This window comes from Octopus sinensis, linkage group LG15 (genome assembly GCF_006345805.1).
Source record: "Octopus sinensis linkage group LG15, ASM634580v1, whole genome shotgun sequence".
Lineage (NCBI taxonomy): Eukaryota > Metazoa > Mollusca > Cephalopoda > Octopoda > Octopodidae > Octopus > Octopus sinensis.
This window is the reverse complement of record NC_043011.1, coordinates 6715885-6735695: the sequence shown is the minus strand read 5'-3', so window position 1 is coordinate 6735695 and position 19811 is coordinate 6715885. Positions and strand designations below refer to the sequence as shown.

At 37.1% G+C, this 19811-nt stretch overlaps 1 protein-coding gene across 1 annotated transcript in view; it reads left to right on the top strand.

Annotated features, from left to right (window-relative positions):
• Nucleotides 1-2885: 2885 nt before the first annotated feature.
• The window catches only part of LOC115219911 (adhesion G protein-coupled receptor A3), a 211611-nt gene continuing 194685 nt past the window's right edge, over nt 2886-19811 (top strand). Inside the window, exon 1 of the mRNA XM_029790221.2 lies at nt 2886-5878. Coding sequence (XP_029646081.1) covers nt 5103-5878 — 776 coding nt within the window. The 5' untranslated portion in view covers nt 2886-5102. The remainder of the gene's footprint in view (nt 5879-19811) is intronic.

Here is a 19811-nt window from a genome sequence, read left to right as displayed (position 1 = left end):
AGGGAGAAAGAGAGGGAGAATTATAGCAAGAGTTTTATCATAAATAAATATATATATATATACACTAACACACGCAGAAACACGAATATGCATACATACATACATAGACAGATAGATAGATAGATAGAAAGAAAGATAGATAGATAGATAGATAGATAGATAGATTGATAGATAGATAGATAGATAGATAGATAGATAGATAGATAGATAGATAGAAAGATAGATAGATAGAGATAGATAGATAGATAGATAGATAGATAGATAGATAGATAGATAGAAAGATGGATAGGTAGATAGATAGAGAGAGGGAGATATATAGATAGATATATAGAAAGATGATAGATAGAAAACAGAGAAAGAGAGAGAGATTATGTGTGTTTGTGTGTTCTTGTACTGGATTATTCACAAGGCTGTGTGTGCACTTAAGCAAATAAAGTTACACATACCTATGTGTACGCACTGATATATATACACGCATGTATATATACACGCATGTATATATACATGCATGTATGCACACACACACACATTCGTGAATGTATGTTTATATAAACATACATCCACATAAGGGTCAAAGCACGCGGGTGTTTCTAACAACATCCACCACCATCATCGCCATAATCATCATCATCATCATCATCACTAAGTGTGTAATCAGTCCTCCATCTGTGTGTGTGTGTGTGTGTCCAGGGTGAAGAACCTTTTAAAGGGGAAGAAGGACGGAAGAAACTAGAGACACGAGGGAGAAATAGAAGGAGAGAATAAGGAGGAGGAAGAGGAGAAGAAGAAGAAACAATATAAATATAAATATATAAGAGGTGTAAAATATTGAAAAAGAAACCTACAATGAATTAAAGAGAATAATGTAATGTGTGTGTGTGTGTGTGCAAATGTAAAATATATTTATGTAAAGTGTGTGTATGTTTATGTATGTTATTGAGTATGTGTGTGTGTATGTAAAATGTGTGTGTGTTTGAGTATGTTTATGTAAGTGTATGTCAATGAATTCGCGGGATTTTTTTTTCATGGAAGTAAAAACGGCAGACTAAATTGAAGAGAAGCGGGTGTATATATCTATGTACATATATGTGTGTGTGTGTGTGTGCGTTAGAAAAATATATTATATATATAGTACAGATGTATATGAGTAAGCATATATATATATATATATATACATACACACGCACACACATACACACACACACACATATATATATATATATACATACATACGCACACACACACACACATATATATATATATATATATATATATATATATATTATATATATATATATATATATATATATATATATATATAATTTTAATCCAAACGGGAAACAAAAAAACAACAACAATGGAACAATTACAGTATTATTATTAATAGGCGCTCAGGAAATGGAAGCAGGGAGGTAATATATATATATATACACGCACACACATATGTGTGTGTGTATGTGTTCAGATTCGAAGTGATAAATTCACTTTACACAGCAATATATAAAACATTTTCAAAAAGGCCATTTCAAAGAAACGAATCCTTAAAAATAAGAACCCTTTCTCTCTTTCTCTCTCTCTCTTGCTTTCTCTTACTGTATCTCCTGCTCTCACTACTCCCGTCACTCACTCTCTCTTAATTCTCTACATTTCGCCCGCTCCTCCCACCATCACCACAACCTTAAGTGAAAAGAAAAGAAAAACTCGACTGATTCCAGGTTTTATATGTTCCTTGTTATTTTTGTGTCCTCCTTTTTTTTTTGCTCCCCCCTTCTCTAACAGTCCTCTCACAGACTTCGGAACTACCGCCAACACCATTCATCCTTCTACACACATACACACACATATATAGCTACATATTTTTATATTTATACACACACACACACATATATATTCTATATTTATAAACAGATATTGTGTGTGTGTGTATGTCGGCTTCCCTCTGCTTTTTTTTTTCCTTTTGGCGTACCATGTTCCGGAATATAAGCTATTCACCAAAGACAGCCTGAAACTTTAATACAATTCCTGTTGGAGGAGTCCTCCTGGAGCTAACTAACCCAGAGGTTAAAAAAGAAAAGGAACTGGACACAGCATTATCACATACACACATACGTACATGATTATTTATACATCTATCAACTGATATATACACAATTATATACCCATGTATCAATGCATGCATACACACGAATGTATAATCTTCTAAACATGCATGATTCCTGCATGTATTACCAAACAGACAAGGAGCTTAACGCGAAAGGGAGACGACGGCATATAGCTGTGTGGCGACCCTAAGTGGTGGCTGTGGCTGTTGGAACATTGGTGAGGATGATTCTGATGTGTCTAACGGTCTTCTTCTTAAAAATAATGACCACAACCACTAAAGCAGGAACAGAACTGTTTAAAGGATTCTTCACCAAGTCGCTAGAAACGTCTGACATAGTGTCGAACTTTACCATCATGATGATGATAATGAATGGAATAATGAGTTTTACGAGGAGAGATATTGCTATGAATTCGATTCTACTGGAATTGGTGAAGAGAATGGTGTTGATTAAAAGACAACTTGGTCAAATAACGATACCAGAATACATTCGGAGTATTACTTGCTGATTTTTACCAATTATACACGCCTCTGTATATATATATAACCTTTCTCGCATTTCTGTGTGGGTTTTTTTTTTCTTTGCGAGTGTGTGTGTGTGTGTGTGTGTGCATATACATCTTATATATAGTCATATATATATTTGCACATATAGTCACACATATACATAGATATCTACTCACACACACATACCAAAATACATTAGATGTGTGCATATATTCATCATATACTTCATATACCCACAATATAATACACACTCATATATACAAAAAATATATTCTTGCATATATACATATATATACATACATACATATACCTAATAATATAGATATATGTATATGTGAGTACATTTGTACACGTATATATGTATATAGTTCAATAGAAACGGAACTAAACTCAACAAGGAACCGAATCTTTGGTCTTTCTCCAAGATATTCATATACATACATATATACACACACGCACATTGGAGTTGATTTTGTCGACGATAATCCCCTTTATAAATTTGGTCCTAGGATATATCATTACATATGCAAGTGCCCAGCTTTATATACACACCACATCCCATACACAGGCATATATACAATTGTGTCTTATTTATTTGTATTTCATGTAGAATATCTTTCTGTTCAACATCTTCATTCCCTGGATTTGGGTTATTTTGATGCCGTTCACAACAAAACATTCTATATTTTTCTCAATGGAATCTCTTAAAGCTTTTCGGAAGAAAAAAAGACGAATTAAATAATCGTTTGCATTTAACACAACGCAAAGAAGTGTATATATATATGTATGTATATATATATATATATATATATATATATATAATTTTTTTATAACACATTGTTTTTGTCAAGTATACACAAAACATACGTGCACATGTATACATACACCATTTCATAGACACATACTCTCTCTCTCTCTTTCTCTCTCTCTCTACACACACATTTATATATATATATACACACACACACACAGTGCATGCACATTGCATGAAAATATTACGTATAGAAGCTATTCTGACGTAATGTGTTTTTAATATAAACTAGCATATATACAACACATTTATACACACTATTTTCGTCCCCTCTCCCTTGTTACTGCTTCCCTGTGTTAGAAGGTACCATTTTCCCCAAGTACACACACACACACATATATGCACTCGTGTGCATCTTGTCAACACCTTTCTCTAACCAGTTTATTTCACCTCTCGCAAAACCAAACACGCACCTGCACACAACAAATATATATATGAGAGATAGATTCACAAGGTATGAATGACTGTCATACATTTGCTAAGAAATCTACCGAAGCAACACTAAAACAAGACCACGTTTAGAAACTGGTGTGGTTGGTGTTTATTTTATAATACTTGGACACTGTTTTCAACAAATTTATCGCTACTAAATAAGTGATTATTTATCATAGTCCCGTGTCCTAAACCTTACACGAAAGCTTCCTTAGATCAGGGTATACACGTATACAATAATATACAGTAACAAATGTATATATAAACATATAACCACCCATATACATACAATATCAACTGTATATAACATATATAACCATTCACATACAATAACAGCTATAAGCATATATAACCACTCATATACACACAGTAACAACTGTATATATATTATATACGTGTATAACCACTCACACATACAGTTCTCCCCGGCGCCGCCCTCACAACCCAATTTCTTGACCTGGTATAGCCAGTGTTTCGTTTATTTATAATATATATACACATACAGTTCAGCCTTCAGTTTAATCCTATCCCAAACCCCAGTTTCCGCCCTCCATGCACATACGTTTATATATAGACACATATATGTAGATAAGCTATTTAAGGTCTCTTTAGATACCAAACCGTAGTTGGAATAAGGAATCTAGTGTTTACCGATATTTCATTTATTATAGTATATTGAAAATAGAAATAATATAATATATATGTATACAAATGTATATATATCATAAATAAACTTAGACCGTCATAGCTGTGTGTGTACACATGCATTTATAACAACAAATGTAGAATACGAATGAAATAGGATATATAAAGTTATATTTTATGTCAGAAAACCTTGATAATTTACTCGTTATTCTTTAGTAAATAACAAAACCTAACCACAATTCTAAATAATTTCGCCAACATTTTTCTATTTCCAACTGGGTACATAAAGTCCGTATTAAGACAACGGGAGTATAGATAACTTGGGTGTATATCCATATATATAGAGAGTTGTATATAACCCTTGAGATATATTATATATGTGTGTAATTTATGTTATACACTTAGCTAAGAACTCTACACACAGCTGAAATTCGACACCCATATATACATACAAGATTTTATATATATATATATATATACACGCAAACATACAGACAAACGGTTATTTGCTGGGTACAAATGCATTAAAACGTGCACATATATACAGTATATATATAATAATTACACACACACACACACATATATATATATATACTAATTGAATGTATGTATATATGTAGTATACAAGACAGAAAGATTTTAAAAAATAATTCAACTCGGAAAGCTACAATCTTTATTTTAAAATTCGACGGACGGATATATATTTTTTTCCAACGTGTTTCTGGGTGTGTTTTTACATATGTCTTCGTGGCAACATCGGCCTTTGTCATGGGTGATGCTACAGGTCGAACGAAGCCCTCAAATTCAACCAGAAGCGCCTGTAAGGACAGTCTGCAATGCTGCTTTTCGCCACAGACGGCGACGACCAGGAGACAAAAATCTGCGAAGATGTCGACAACAAAGAAATTTAAGGACTACCATGATAAAAATGGAATTGGTCGACAAGACGGACAAAGCGGGTGGCACCTCGCCCAAAATGGTAAGGTGGTCACCAGTGCAGTGTCATCGGGTACGTGGCCGGGCACACGCCTCTCTCGGATTTTCCTAGCGGTTCTCTTACTTCTAGTTTTCTTCAGTCATGGTATTGAAGCACCATGCCCCCCTGGATGTACGTGCAAAATAACAAACCCCAAAAACAGGGGACAAAGCTCGCGTGAATCCCACTCCCAGCCGGCCTTGTTGCAGCCGCCTTCACATCTTCGACCCGGACCGGGTTCAGGCGGGCCTGGCGGCAGTTCTAAGGTCGGCGTGGGTGTTGGGACCACAGCTGCCCCTAAAAATCGAACAGTATCTCACAAAGTGAGCTGTTCTGAGAATGAACAACCATTCACTGATTTATCGGAAATGATAAAAAATGATTTACCAGAAAACGTTGTCCAACTGTAAGTACCTACTTAAAACCCTCCTTGTCTTCGAGTTGGCTTTCAATTATATTAATAATAAAATGAAAATAATAATGTTCTTTTTACAGGAACACAAGGCCGGATCTTGGGGGCCGGGGTTAAATCGCCTCCAGTATTTACATCGATATTTTTGTTGGATTCATTTAATTAACTAATAATAATTTTGTTTATTTCTAAGTTTCATCAGGGTATATAGTGTAAATATTGTGTGTATAGAGACACATACATGCGTACATACGCGCATATACACGCACCTGTATGTAGACTTGGGTGCATTGCAATGGTATATATATATATTGGTATAATGCTGTTTTTTGTATTCATGTATGTATGTGTATATATTTGTATATATATATATATATATATATATATGTATGTGTATATATGTGTATGTATGTATGTGTATATATGTGTATGTATGTATGTGTATATATGTGTATGTATGTGTATGTATGTATGTGTATATATGTGTATGTATGTATGTGTATGTGTATGTATGTGTATGTATGTGTATATATGTATGTGTGTATGCATGTATGTGTGTATGTATGTGTATATGCATGTATGTATATATCTATGTATGTGTGTGTGTGTATATATATATACATATATATATATATATATATGTATATTGATGGCGTAGGTGTGTGTGTTATGATTCTGTGACTGTAACACATTAATAAAGGTTTGAAGATATAGAAGGGTTATTCCTTAATCTCGAAACTATGACAACCAGGGATTAGCGTATATCTGACTCACGGATTATTGAGCTAGAGCTGTGCATGCATTCATGCAAATGTATTTATGTGTGGTCTTTGTGTATAATGTTATAGGCGCGCGCGTGTGTGTGTGTCGGTGGCTGAGGCCGTTTGCTTTCTGGGATCAAATTTATATTAACTGATATTTCTTGAGCTGTAATTCTGCACATATCAGCTTATTCCCAATTACACTAATAACAGTAATATGCGGCGGGGTGGAATCTGCTACAAGATATGTGGTGTGTGTTATGGTTGTTTAGCTCCCAGATTAGTCTTGATCCAGCCATCCTGTGACCCAGAGCATTCCAGAAATGACTACCCCATCTAAATTTTCACACACGTCTCGGACAACCCAATGTGTCATTCTTTCAAAAAATAGCAGGGTGTGATTTGAGGGCCATTTGGTTGTTGTTTTTTACAGGTCAAATGACCACAGAGAGAAGGTGGGGGGGGACTCCCCTTTTGGTATAGTGTGGAATGGTTTTAAGCAAATTACCGCATTTAGTTCCAAATTCAGATTTACCAGTTCTTGAGAAGTTCGGCTGCTGGCAACATCTTGGAGGTCTGCAATGCCGCTAACTTAGAATGGCAAAGTTTATCTTGTTGCAAATATCCAGATCAGATCCTCTCTCTCTCTCTCCCTGTCCACCCAAGTTCCCTACTGTAGGGTGGTGGTGGACATCAACTACATCAATGCCCACCTTGAAACATCACAGCTACTGCCCCAGTCCTCCACCCAACAGACTCACCTGATTAACCCCTGCAAAAACTTATTTAGAAACAAAATGTTGCCCTCACATGGCCCTAACTGTGATGATTATTAAAACAAGTGAAAGAACTAAAGAAGGAACCAAGTGAAAGAACTAGGAAGGAAATTTACAATATGGTGTAGCTGTCCTTCGAAGTCCCATGTTTTTTTTCCTCTTTTTTTTTAAGTATTCTTAACTGAAATTATATATTTCTTGAAAAAATTTCTCCAAAGCATTTCCAAGTTTATTTCTTAACATTTTTGCACCACCACCCCTCCCCTCTTCCATACCTCTTTCCCTCCAAATCCGATGTGGGATTTTGAGAAAGAGCTACTCCAAAACCTCACCCACTTACGATAAGGTCCATTTATTATCTCTAATACTTTAGTTACTATTGACTGTGTGAAAGAGACAGAGATAAACTGACAGACAGACCACCATCAGCTTTGTCTGTTTTTCCATGCTGGCATGGGTTGGATGCATGCTCTCCAACAATGTCCTGCTCCATCTTGCATTCCTTTGTCTTCTCTTTTGTGAGGTTCAGTTTCCAAAGATCAGCCTTTACCACTTCTACCCGTTTTTCTTTGGATCCTTCTTCATGAATCTCCTGACATTTCCTCACTCACCTATCATCATTAGAACATCCACTTTTCCATGCTTGCATCGGTCAGATAGAATTCACAGATGCAGATATTCTATGGCCCTTCCCATCACCAATCCTCACCAGTTTCCAAGCAACATATTTCCTCCTTGGCCAGACACATTTTCACAGAAGATTGGAAATGAATGACACTGCTTGTATGACGGTGACACTCATTTACGACTATCACACAACCTCAATACAAAGAGACCCAAACCTACACAAAGCACATGCCAGCATTGGAGATGGGCATTGAGTCATTAGACTGTGGCCATACTGGGGCACCACCTCGAAGAATTCTTTTAGTCAAATGAATCAACCCAATACTTTTTTTTCAAGCCTGGTACTTATTCTATTGATCTCTTTTGCCGAACCTCTAAGTTACAGGGACATAAACACACTAACACTGGTCATCAAGATGTGAGGAAACAAACACACAATCATATATGGCAGGCTTCTTTCAGTTTCCATCTACTAAATCCACTCACAAGGCTTTAGTTGGTCTGAGGCTATAGATGACACTTTCCCAAAATGCCATGCTCTAGGACTGAACCCAGGACCTTATGGTTGAGATGCAAGCTTTTTACCACACAGCCACGCCTGTACCACATAAAGCTAAACTTTCACCTATACACACAGAACAGACTTGTTTTCAGTTTTCACCAATCAAAAACACTCATAAACCTTTAATCAATCTAGGGCACACTTGCCCTAGGTTCCATGCAGTGGGACAGAACCCAGAACCATATGGTTGGGAAGCAAACTTCTTAACCACACAGCCATAAGGTCACAGTGACATAGGTCAGGAAATATGACATGTCATAAATATATTAAGATGTATCTGAACTGGTACCCAACCACTGTTGAACAGTTCTGAGTTAATCAAAGGAACCTGTGTATGGTCTCTTGACCTCCTAGAAATGGTAGCCAAAGCTTTGTAGAAAGCATTTGATAATGTGATTTTGGGTTCCCTTTATATAGGTAAAAGGTGGGTTGGTCATGGCTGGACTATCTTTGATTTTAGGTCTACTTGATCAAGAACAAAATAAGGCTAAATGACAACAGTCTAATGTGCATGCAAACAAATGTAATGTAAAGACTTGCTAAGCCCCTTTCTTTACAGGGGCTTTTAAGGGCCACCAGAAATAAGTACTCGTTTCATGGTGCTCAGGGATGAGGGATAAATCTCTCACTCCTAGGATAGGATTCTAGTCTATCCACAAGTGACTTCCTCCACATATGTATCATCATGGTCGTCATGGCAGGAATTTATTGAGGAATTTCTTCCATCTTTAATGTCCCTGAGTTCAAATTCCTCGAAGGTTGACTTTGCCTTTCAACCTTTCAGGGTTGCTAAAATAAGTACCAGTTGAACTCTGGGATTGATGTAAACAACTTACCACTTCCCTTGAAATTGCTGGCTTTGTGCTAAAATTTGAAACCCATATTTCTTAGGCTTATACCAGGGTTACCTTCAAATTGCAGATATCATTAGCATCGGTGCTTGTTTGAAGGACTTTTCTAACCTGAATTTTTCCCTCTGTACAAATCACACATTGCAATAATAAGATCCTGAACATCAAACAGAGGGCCAGTGCATTCTTGGATACCCTAATCATTGTTTATAAAAATAAGAAGACCATAACCTTTTACGAATTATAGAACATTCTGAATCCTGAGAATAAGTTGCTTTTAATCTCCTAATCCAAGGATAAGCAAAATGACTTTAAGTTATCATAGATACCTACTTGTGACTACTGCAGCATCAGTACATCACCCTGGATTTTTGGTAAAGTACTTGGTGCTAGGCTTTAGGCTGAACTATAACAGGAGTATGTTTATTAGTTTGTGTAGTCCAGGGGTAGGGATTCCTTGCTGACTTCAACATTTTTTAGTCCTTAGAATTTGTTTTTGATCCATAACTGGAACTTTTCAGAAGATTTCAGTGTCAAATGAGACAAATTTGCTAACAAGACAGGACATCCGGTCAGACCCTTCAAACTGGAACATTCAGTTTGAAGCTTATATAATATATATATATATATATATATATATATATACTTTATTTAAAAGCAGCAGAAATTCAACAAAACCTGTTACTCGGTGTTTCACGTTCCCGTTCGTCGGACAGTTTTGTTAACAATTTCTGCTGCTTGTAAATAAAGCATATTACTCTACCCCTGGTATTTGAGTACTCTTTTTTCCACCTTGTTTCACATTTATGTGTTTACTCCGGTATATTATATATACATACACACACACAAAGGTGGAGGCAGTGGTTAGGGCAGCAGATTCGCGGTCGTAGGATTACGTTTCAATTCCCAGACCAGGCGTTGTGAGTGTTTATCGAGCGAAAACACCTAAAGCTCCACGAGGCTCTGGCAGGGGGTGGTGGTGAACCTTGTTGTACTGTTTCACCACAACTTTCTCTCACTCTTTCTTCCTGTTTCTGTTGTACCTCTATTTCAAAGGGCCAACCTTGTCACACTCTGTGTCACGCTGAATCTCCCCGAGAACTCCGTTAAGGGTACACGTGTCTGTGGAGTGCTCAGTCACTTGCACATTAATAAATGAGCTGCGACGTCACGGGTGCCAAGCTGTATCGGCCCCTTTGCCTTTCCCTTGGATAACATCAGTGGTGTGGAGAAGGGAGGCTTGTATGCATGGGCGACTGCTGGTCTTCCATAAACAACCTTGCCCAGACTTGTGCCTGGGAGGGTAACTTTCTAGGTGCAATCCCATGATCAAAGGGGGTCACAACACAACAAATATATATATATATATATATATATATATGTGTGTGTGTGTGTATGTATGTATGTATGTACGTGCACACACAGACCAATGAATGGCAACAGGCCAAAACTTCAAAGTTATTGTCACATCTCTTCTTGTAAAAGTTTATTAAACATGTGCTCTACCAAAAAAAGTATTGAGTAATGACATGACGTAAAAGTAGACATTAGTGAACAGTCTGTATCTAATTTTAAAGAGTACTGCAAAGCATGGCTTGTTACCAAAGGGTTTGGGTCCAGGTAAATGCTCTCCCTGGACATGGACATATATTATTAAAGCGCCAAAGTCTAGCAGCTGGTTTGGTTAGACACCCACTGAATTATCCACCATCCTGCCAGCAACAACCTTGGGCATCTTTTGGAATTCCATAGGGCTGACACTCGTGGACATGCTTACAGAATCAAAGAAACAACACAGCTACTTTCAGAAACATTTTTTTGATGCTCAGACTTGCTGAAACATGGAATAAACTAACTGCATCACTCGTTAGCTATCAGGACACTGCATCCTTAAAAACTTCCATGCTTTCTGGAATTCGCTAACAGTACACCTGATGTACTCCTCCTTCTTTATAAATGGTTCATTCACGGTTCACTTCCTGTATAGGCGTAGGAGTGGCTGTGTGGTAAGTAGCTTGCTTACCAACCACATGGTTCCGGGTTCAGTCCCACTGCGTGGCACCTTGGGCAAGTGTCTTCTACTATAGTCTCGGGCCGACAAAAGCCTTGTGAGTGGATTTGGTAGAAGGAAACTGAAAGAAGCCCATCGTATATATGTATATATATATATGTGTGTGTGTCTGTGTTTGTCCCCCCAACATCACTTGACAACCGATGCTGGTGTGTTTTCATCCCCGTAACTTAGCGGTTCTGCAAAAGAGACCGATAGAATAAGTACTAGGCTTACAAAGAATAAGTCCTGGGGTCGATTTGGTCAACTAAGAGGCGGTGCTCCAGCATGGCCACAGTCAAACGACTGAAACAAGAAAAAGAGTATACTGTTCATGCTCTTTCACAGATGAGTTGTGATACACCTGAGCACTGTATACAATAAATTCATTATTATTTTCAACACCATTCCCCAACTCCACAACAGTTGGACATCTTCATCAGCATCCTTAACTGTCTGTTTTCCATGCTGCAGCAACCATCATAGACACGTGTGCAGAGTTCAAGCCACGTTCTATAATAATAAATCTAGAAAATGTGACACCATCTTTAGAGGAAGGGAATCGGTTGATTACACTGACTCCACAGTGTTTGACAGGTGCTATACTTCATCAACCTTTGAAAGGATAAATGGTAAAGTTAACCTCGTTGGGATTTGAACTCGGAACCCAAAAGAAATGCAACTAAGCTTTTTTTTTTTTCCTTATGCTCTAACAGTTCTGCCAGGTCACGACCTTTCATAATACTTTCTAATTGAAGCACAGGGCCAGCAATTTTGATGGGAGGTGTGTGTCAGTACCATGCATCCCGCCTCCCGTTTCTTGATCAGTATTTTATTTTGATAATAAACAGATTCTAAAAACTAATGTTTATAGTAACCCCAAGTTACTGTGATTGAGCAAAACCTATAATCAAAGACATTCCAAATACGACGATTCTGCTTTATTCTAGTTAAGGTATATTGCATAACGTGATTTGAGGAAGATTTTGCTACTAGTTTAAGCAGGTCATGTGGTTATGTAGTGGTTCTCTTGTTGACTTCACACTGGGGTGTATGTATTGACAGTCCCTCATTGGCACATACTCGGGTATATTTGTTGAGGTTCCTTTTTTAGCATATACTTGGGCTATATATATATTTATATATATGTGTGTGTGTGGTGTGTGTGTGTGTGTAAAATACAAAATGGGACAAGAACGCAAAACATCTGGACAACTAGGTGGTTCAAAAAGGGACAACAAAACATCCAGATAGACGATACGACAAAACAAGGACGGGCCATTCGAAGCTTTCTATCCTCAGTCAAGAACCAGATCATCCTCACAATTTCAGCTGATTAATCTTCAGATTGCTCCAATTTGGCCAGCCCCAAGGAGAAACTAACCTAAGAGCATTAGATTCCTATATATATATATATATATATATATATATATATATAGAAGTACCTTGTTGGTTCATATAGGGGTATGTGTATAGAAGTTCTCTTCTTGGTGTATACAGCACACTGAGTTGGATTTGTGCAGTGATCTACTGAGTTCTAACACACACACATATTGTTTACAGATCCAATATAGATAGGATCAACAAAAAAAAACTCTCCATCCAGTGAGAGATAAATATCATTTTAATTTACATAATACTTTCTTTGTGTTGTATCTTAACCCTTTTGCTACCATATTTCTTTTGAGATGCTCTGTATTTCTTTTAATATAACAAAGAATTTAGTGAAATAACTTGGTTATCATTCAGCTAGTGTTAGGAACATAAATTGTGACTAGGATTTGGTGGAAGATTTCAATTCAAAACTTATGAAAGCAAGACATTTGTACTAAAGAGCCAGAGGGGGTTTCAGCTGGGTTGGTAACGAAAGGGTTAAAGCATGAGACTATAAGAAGCTATTTTGTAATTGTTCATATTAAATGAGAAATAAATTACGAAGAGATGGTTGCAAGATATCAAATCATTTATAGCATATTTCTACAAGCGAATGAAGAATAAAATATATAAGTAGAGCAGAAAAATCAAAGAAAGTCCAAAGGATGAAAATTAATAGGTGTTCAATGCAGATGGATAAAAATCCAGGTGAATCCTGCAATAATGAGTTTGATGGAAGTTTGAAAGGTCCTTCATGTTGATTCAACTTGTGTGTGTGTACACCTTCCTCTCTTGTCTGTGAGTATCATTGTTATACAAGTCATTCGTTTCTGTTCCCAGTGTGGAAAATATTTTGTTTGGAAATAGGTGAGGGTTGGGGACAAGAAGAGCATCCAGCTGTAGACAAAATCCATCCAATTCCATCCAAGCATGAAAAATTAGACATCAAAATGATGTCATCTAATTTTTCATGTTGCCTTGCCTTGCCAATATGACCTCCACTTCTTGTGGAATCATCAGAGTGCCAAGATGATATCTGACTTGTGTTGAGCATCTAAACCTAGTGGAACTCATCCTTTTCTAGGTCTGACCCTCACCTCTTTACTTGACTGATACTTTAGTGACCATAGAAGGATGAAGTCCACACAACTGACCTTGGTGAGGTTTGAACTCATGGCACAGATATTCGTTCTGATGTTGTAACAACTGCCAATTCATTATCTTATACATACATATTACAATCATCATCATCTTCATTTAACGTCCATTGTCCATGCTGGCATGGGTTGGACGCTTTGACCAGGCTGGCATGCTGCACTAGACTCCACTCTGGTTACGTATGTATGTATATTGCATGGGTGTATACAAATTATACATGTGTTCATGTATACATATTACACATACAACTATGTAAACATGTGACACATGAATGTATGCATGTTGCATAAATATTTGTTTATAACGTCTTTGATCTTGAACTGGTTGCAGTCATTGGAGTGTGGCCATGCTACAGCATTGCCATGAACAGTTTTAATCAATCATATTAATCATCATCATCATCATCGTTTAACGTCCGTTTTCCATGCTAGCATGGGTTGGACGGTTTGACCAGGGTCTGGGAAACCATGAAGCTGCACCAGGCCCCAGTCTGATCTGGCCGTGTTTCTACAGCTGAATGCCCTTCCTAACACCAACCACTCTATGAGTGTAGTGGGTGCTTTTTGTGTGCCACCGGCACAGGGGCCAGGGGAGGCTGGCAATGGCCACGATCAGTTGGTGCTTTTTAAGTGCCACCGGCACAGAAGCCAGTCATGGTGGCACTGGCATCATAATCCCTATAGTTATTTCAGTTTAATTCTTTATCAAATAGTTAAGTTACCTTTTGGCTTAAACATTGTACTACACCAATACACACACACACACACACACGTGTGACTGGCTAGTTTCCAGTTTCCATCTACCAAATTCCATTCACAAGGTCATTGGTCAACCCAATTCTATATGAGAATGCACTTACCCAAGCTGCTGTGTTGTGAGATTGAACCAAGAGCCATGAGCTTGCCAAGCAAACTTCTGAACCACCCAGATATACCTGTATACATGTGTAATACTATTACTACATGTGTACACTCCTAGCACAGCTGTGAGATATATAACCATAATACACATGTATTTATACATGCAAGAAGATACAGCCACAATCATGATACATACATATATGCATACATGTGTACATACATACAAAGTTCGTTTCACTCACCTGAACAGGTAAAACCTTGAACTAAGCTGCACAAGAATGTTTACCTTGGATGAATATTTACTGCAACAGAATCAACTAAATGCACATAAATGCTACATCAAAGGATACTGGGACACCGATTCCGCAGAAACATGTGTCAGATTGGAATTTAATGAGACTAATGCTGTAATAAAACAAATTCTGAAGATTCTCCATTCTTCTTTATGATGTCTTGGTTATATATATATATATATATATATATATATATATATATATATATATAATATATATATATATACACACACACAGTAGTACCTCAGTTTTCGAACAACTCTGATCGCGAATAAATTGTGCCTTATATATATGTGTGTGTGTCTATATATATATATATTATATATATATATATATATATATATATATTATATATATATATATGTGTGTGTGTGTGTGTGTGTGTGTGTGTGTGGTGTGTGTGTGTGTGTGTAGAGAGAGAGAGCACAATTTATTCTTGATCAGAGGTGCTTGTAAACCGAGGTTCTACTGTGTGTGTGGTGTGTGTGTGTGTGTATATATATGAGACAGATAGAAAGGATAAGCATATGCAAACATACATGGTAGTCATAGATATACAAGTATATATATATATAGTGTTGTAGATATGTATAATGTACGTCTTAGTATATAAAATAGTGATGTGTTTATGCATAATGAACATCTTCAGTAGTTGTATGTCTGTGTGTGTAGTATGTATGCTCGCTTGTGTATTGTACACACTTGTCAAAAGAAGTTTCCATAAAAAGAGGATATCTCCATTCTCTGAAATGAAAGCTTTTCTTAAAGAAACTTTGTCCAAAAAAGCAGTTCATGTAATGGGTCTCTCTCTGATAGGAGCATGAATATCAAGATTATTCCCAAACATGACCATTCCACAAAATAGATGCCCTTCCTGTTACATAATTGTAGCTGATGTTATTTAGCCCTTAAAAAGGCAGGCGTCTGCGATTGATGTTTCAAAAGTTTCGCATGGATTATGGCCTTCAATCAGGGCACTTTCCAATATTGGGATTGTGAAATTTATTGAGAGAGAGAATAACAATTATTATAGTTTTTGTACTTATCCAAAGTGAAAACAAGAATAAAAATTACCCTTAAGAAAGGATATTAATTTTAACCTTTTACACATTTGGTGCCCTTTTACATGCAGCCCTTTTCTGCCATTTGAGGCAGTGGCTCTCAACCATTTTTTTTCCACCCATAGCCATTTGATGTTTAAAATTTTTTTTATTATATATGATTAAATATTATTAGGAATTGTCTTAAAATAATTAAAATATTTTGTCTTTGCTAGTTCCAACCAATTTATTGCAGATAAATTCTAACAGTAAAATCTTATGTGGACCCCAGTTAAAAACCACTGGAACACAGCATTCCAGCCATGACCCTACCATCGTTTTTAGTAGGGGTGAGTGTATTAAATATACGGTGTGATTTGAGACTGGAGACTTAGCTATTTATTCGATTAGGTCGTCCCATCATGTAATGGTACCCTTATTTGTCAGTCAGTTTGGTTCAATGACACAAGAGCTGGATGTGTGTGTGTGTGTGTGTTGCAGCTGAAAAGACTTCCCAAATTGTTACTCAGAGTTTAACATCACCGATCCTCAGGCAGCTGTCGGTTATGTTAAACTCTGAGTAACAACAGTTCGGGAAGTCTTTTCAGCCGCAATAGAATATTCTTTTACTCAACTGAGTACTGTTTTTTCCACCTTGTTTTGCACCTGTATGCTCCTGTATGTAGCTTGAAACAATAAAAACGTAATCGAAGAATCGAAACTGGATTTCTGCGACCATTCTCTTCATAATAGCGAATATTCTTAACCGGCTTCTTCTTTCTGTGAGTGACATGTACACACACACACACAATTATGTATGAATGCGTGCTATTGATACATGTACATGTCTCTACGCACATGTGCATGTATATTATGCCATGTAGCTGCGTGTATAAACACATACACACTCTTTCATATATGCGGTTACCAATAAAGTGTCCGGTTCGGACTTTATGCATGTGTGTGGCTGTTTAATTAAATATTTGTGTGTGTACACCGTATTTGCTCCGTACCATGGGTAAAGCTAAAATTATGGAGGCAGGAATTTCGTACCAAGATTTAGCACTAAATTAGGGATGCGACTTATTATACACCAGAAAATACGTGCGCGCGCGTATATATATAATATAAAATGTATATATCCTACAAAAAAGAATCGGTTTTTAAAATTAAAGGGTCAAATTAAAGGTTTTGCATTTTCCCCTTTCTCCCCCTTTTCATTCAATTGTATGTAATTAGAGAAAACAATTAGAAATAATTTGTAAAATAACTAGGGTTTCTTTTCCATTTTATAACGCACCTTAAACATGTTTCACACCTCACATTCCACATTGCAACTAATTTAAGGCAAGACTATATTCATAAACAAAAAGCAAAACCCGAAAACATTAAATATATTGAACGAAAAAAAAAGTAGGGATTTCAAGCATGGACACAAAGTTAGGGATAGTTTTACAACTATAAAACATATATAAACTGATCCCTCTCTTCTTGGCCGCTATTTCTATTGTGCTGGTTGCTGAAATATCTCCCACTCCTCTTCGTCCTCCCCTTCCCTCCTTCCACCTTACTCTTCTTATCCTTTCTATCTTTGCCTTACTCCCTCCCTCTTTCACTCTTTATCGTTTTCCTTCACATATTCTCTCCTCTGGGTCGCCGTTGTTTAGTCCCAGGTCAGTCCTGACCTAGCAGGGACCATCCTCTCTCGGCTCCATTGAGTATCTCAGACAAAATTATTCAACATGTCCTTCCTTAGAAAACAAAAATAAGGTGTGATATAGCAGTTGTTGTTTAACCCCAGGTCTTGCCTGATTGAGCAAACCGGTGATCAAAAGTATTCCATTCGTGACCATCCTGTCTTTTGTATACTCTTTTACTCTTTTACTTGTTTCAGTCATTTGACTGCGGCCATGCTGGAGCACCACCTTTAATCAAGCAACTCGACCCGGGACTTATTCTTTGTAAGCCCAGTACTTATTCTATCGGTCTCTTTTGCTGAACCGCTAAGTGACGGGGACATAAACACACCAGCATCGGTTGTCAAGCAATACTAGGGGGACAAACACAGACACACACATATATACACATATATACGACGGGCTTCTTTCAGTTTCCATCTACCAAATCCACTCACAAGGCATTGGTCGGCCCGGGGCTATAGCAGAAGACACTTGCCCAAGGTGCCATTCAGTGGGACTGAACCCGGAACCATGTGGTTCGTAAGCAAGCTACTTACCACACAGCCACTCCGGGATTCCACACAGTTTCCGTCCAGCAAATTCACTCACACAGCATTGATAGGTCCAGGTGATGTTATAGTAGAAATGGTGCCACTCTGTGAGGTTGAACCCAGAACCATGTGGACGCAAAGCGAGCTTCTTAACCACACAGCCATTATATATTATAACTTGTATGTAATAAATGGAAATAAAAAAAGGACAAGTAAAATCCATTTTCATATGAATTATATATCTAAAACTATACAGTTTTAGATAGACTGACGGAATGGTTATATAGACAGGGCTATATACAAGCTGCGCCCTCCTGGAGCCCATCGGTTTATTACAATATTCCAAATTTGTATATTGTATTACAATTTGTATTAGGCGCAGGAGTGGCTGTGTGGTAAGTAACTTGTTTACCAACCACATGGTTCCGGGTTCAGTCCCACTGCGTGGCACCTTGGGCAAGTGTCTTCTACTATAGCCTCGGGCCGATCAAAGCCTTCTGAGTGGATTTGGTAGACGGAAACTGAAAGAAGCCCGTCATATATATATATATATATATATATATATTATATATATATATATATATATGCGTGTTTGTGTGTCTGTGTTTGTCCCCCTAGCATTGCTTGACAACCGATGCTGGTGTGTTTATGTCCCCGTTACTTAGCGGTTCGGCAAAAGAGACCAATAGAATAAGTACTGGGCTTACAAAAGAATAAGTCCCGGGGTCGAGTTGCTCGATTAAAGGTGGTGCTCCAGCATGGCCGCAGTCAAATGACTGAAACAAGTAAAAGAGGATGTTATATTTGTGTGAGGTATTCTTAAGAACTGGAGAAATAGTTTTTGCAGAGTCTTTGCATATTAGAACAAGAGATTTGATAAAAAAAAATATAAGGTGTTATTTATTTACCATGATAATACCAGTAATTTTTCCAATCTCCTGTTTGATTGACAGTAAGACAGACAGACAGAGGGCTATCTAAGCAACGTTTTAGACTCCCGGCCAAATCAACTGGGTCTTATAGTATTTATTCACATAGACGCGCGCGCGAAAAATTCCTGAGTACATAGAATGTTTAGTTGCCTAAATTAATGTAGAATTAATTAGAATTAATTAAAATTTGTTGTTTTAATTTTTGATTTGTTTTAGTAAAAAGATTCTAAAAACAAAGTTCATTAAGTTTGCTGTTGATGAATTTGTCAAGATTTTATGTTTATTTCTATTAAAATTCCCCCAAAATGTTTCAGTGGATTTTTTTTAGAACCCGTGTCCTTTGAAGTCCCGTAGTTCATGGCATGAAAAATGGGGTTGAAGCGGGGAGGGCGAATTTTAAAAAATAATAAATT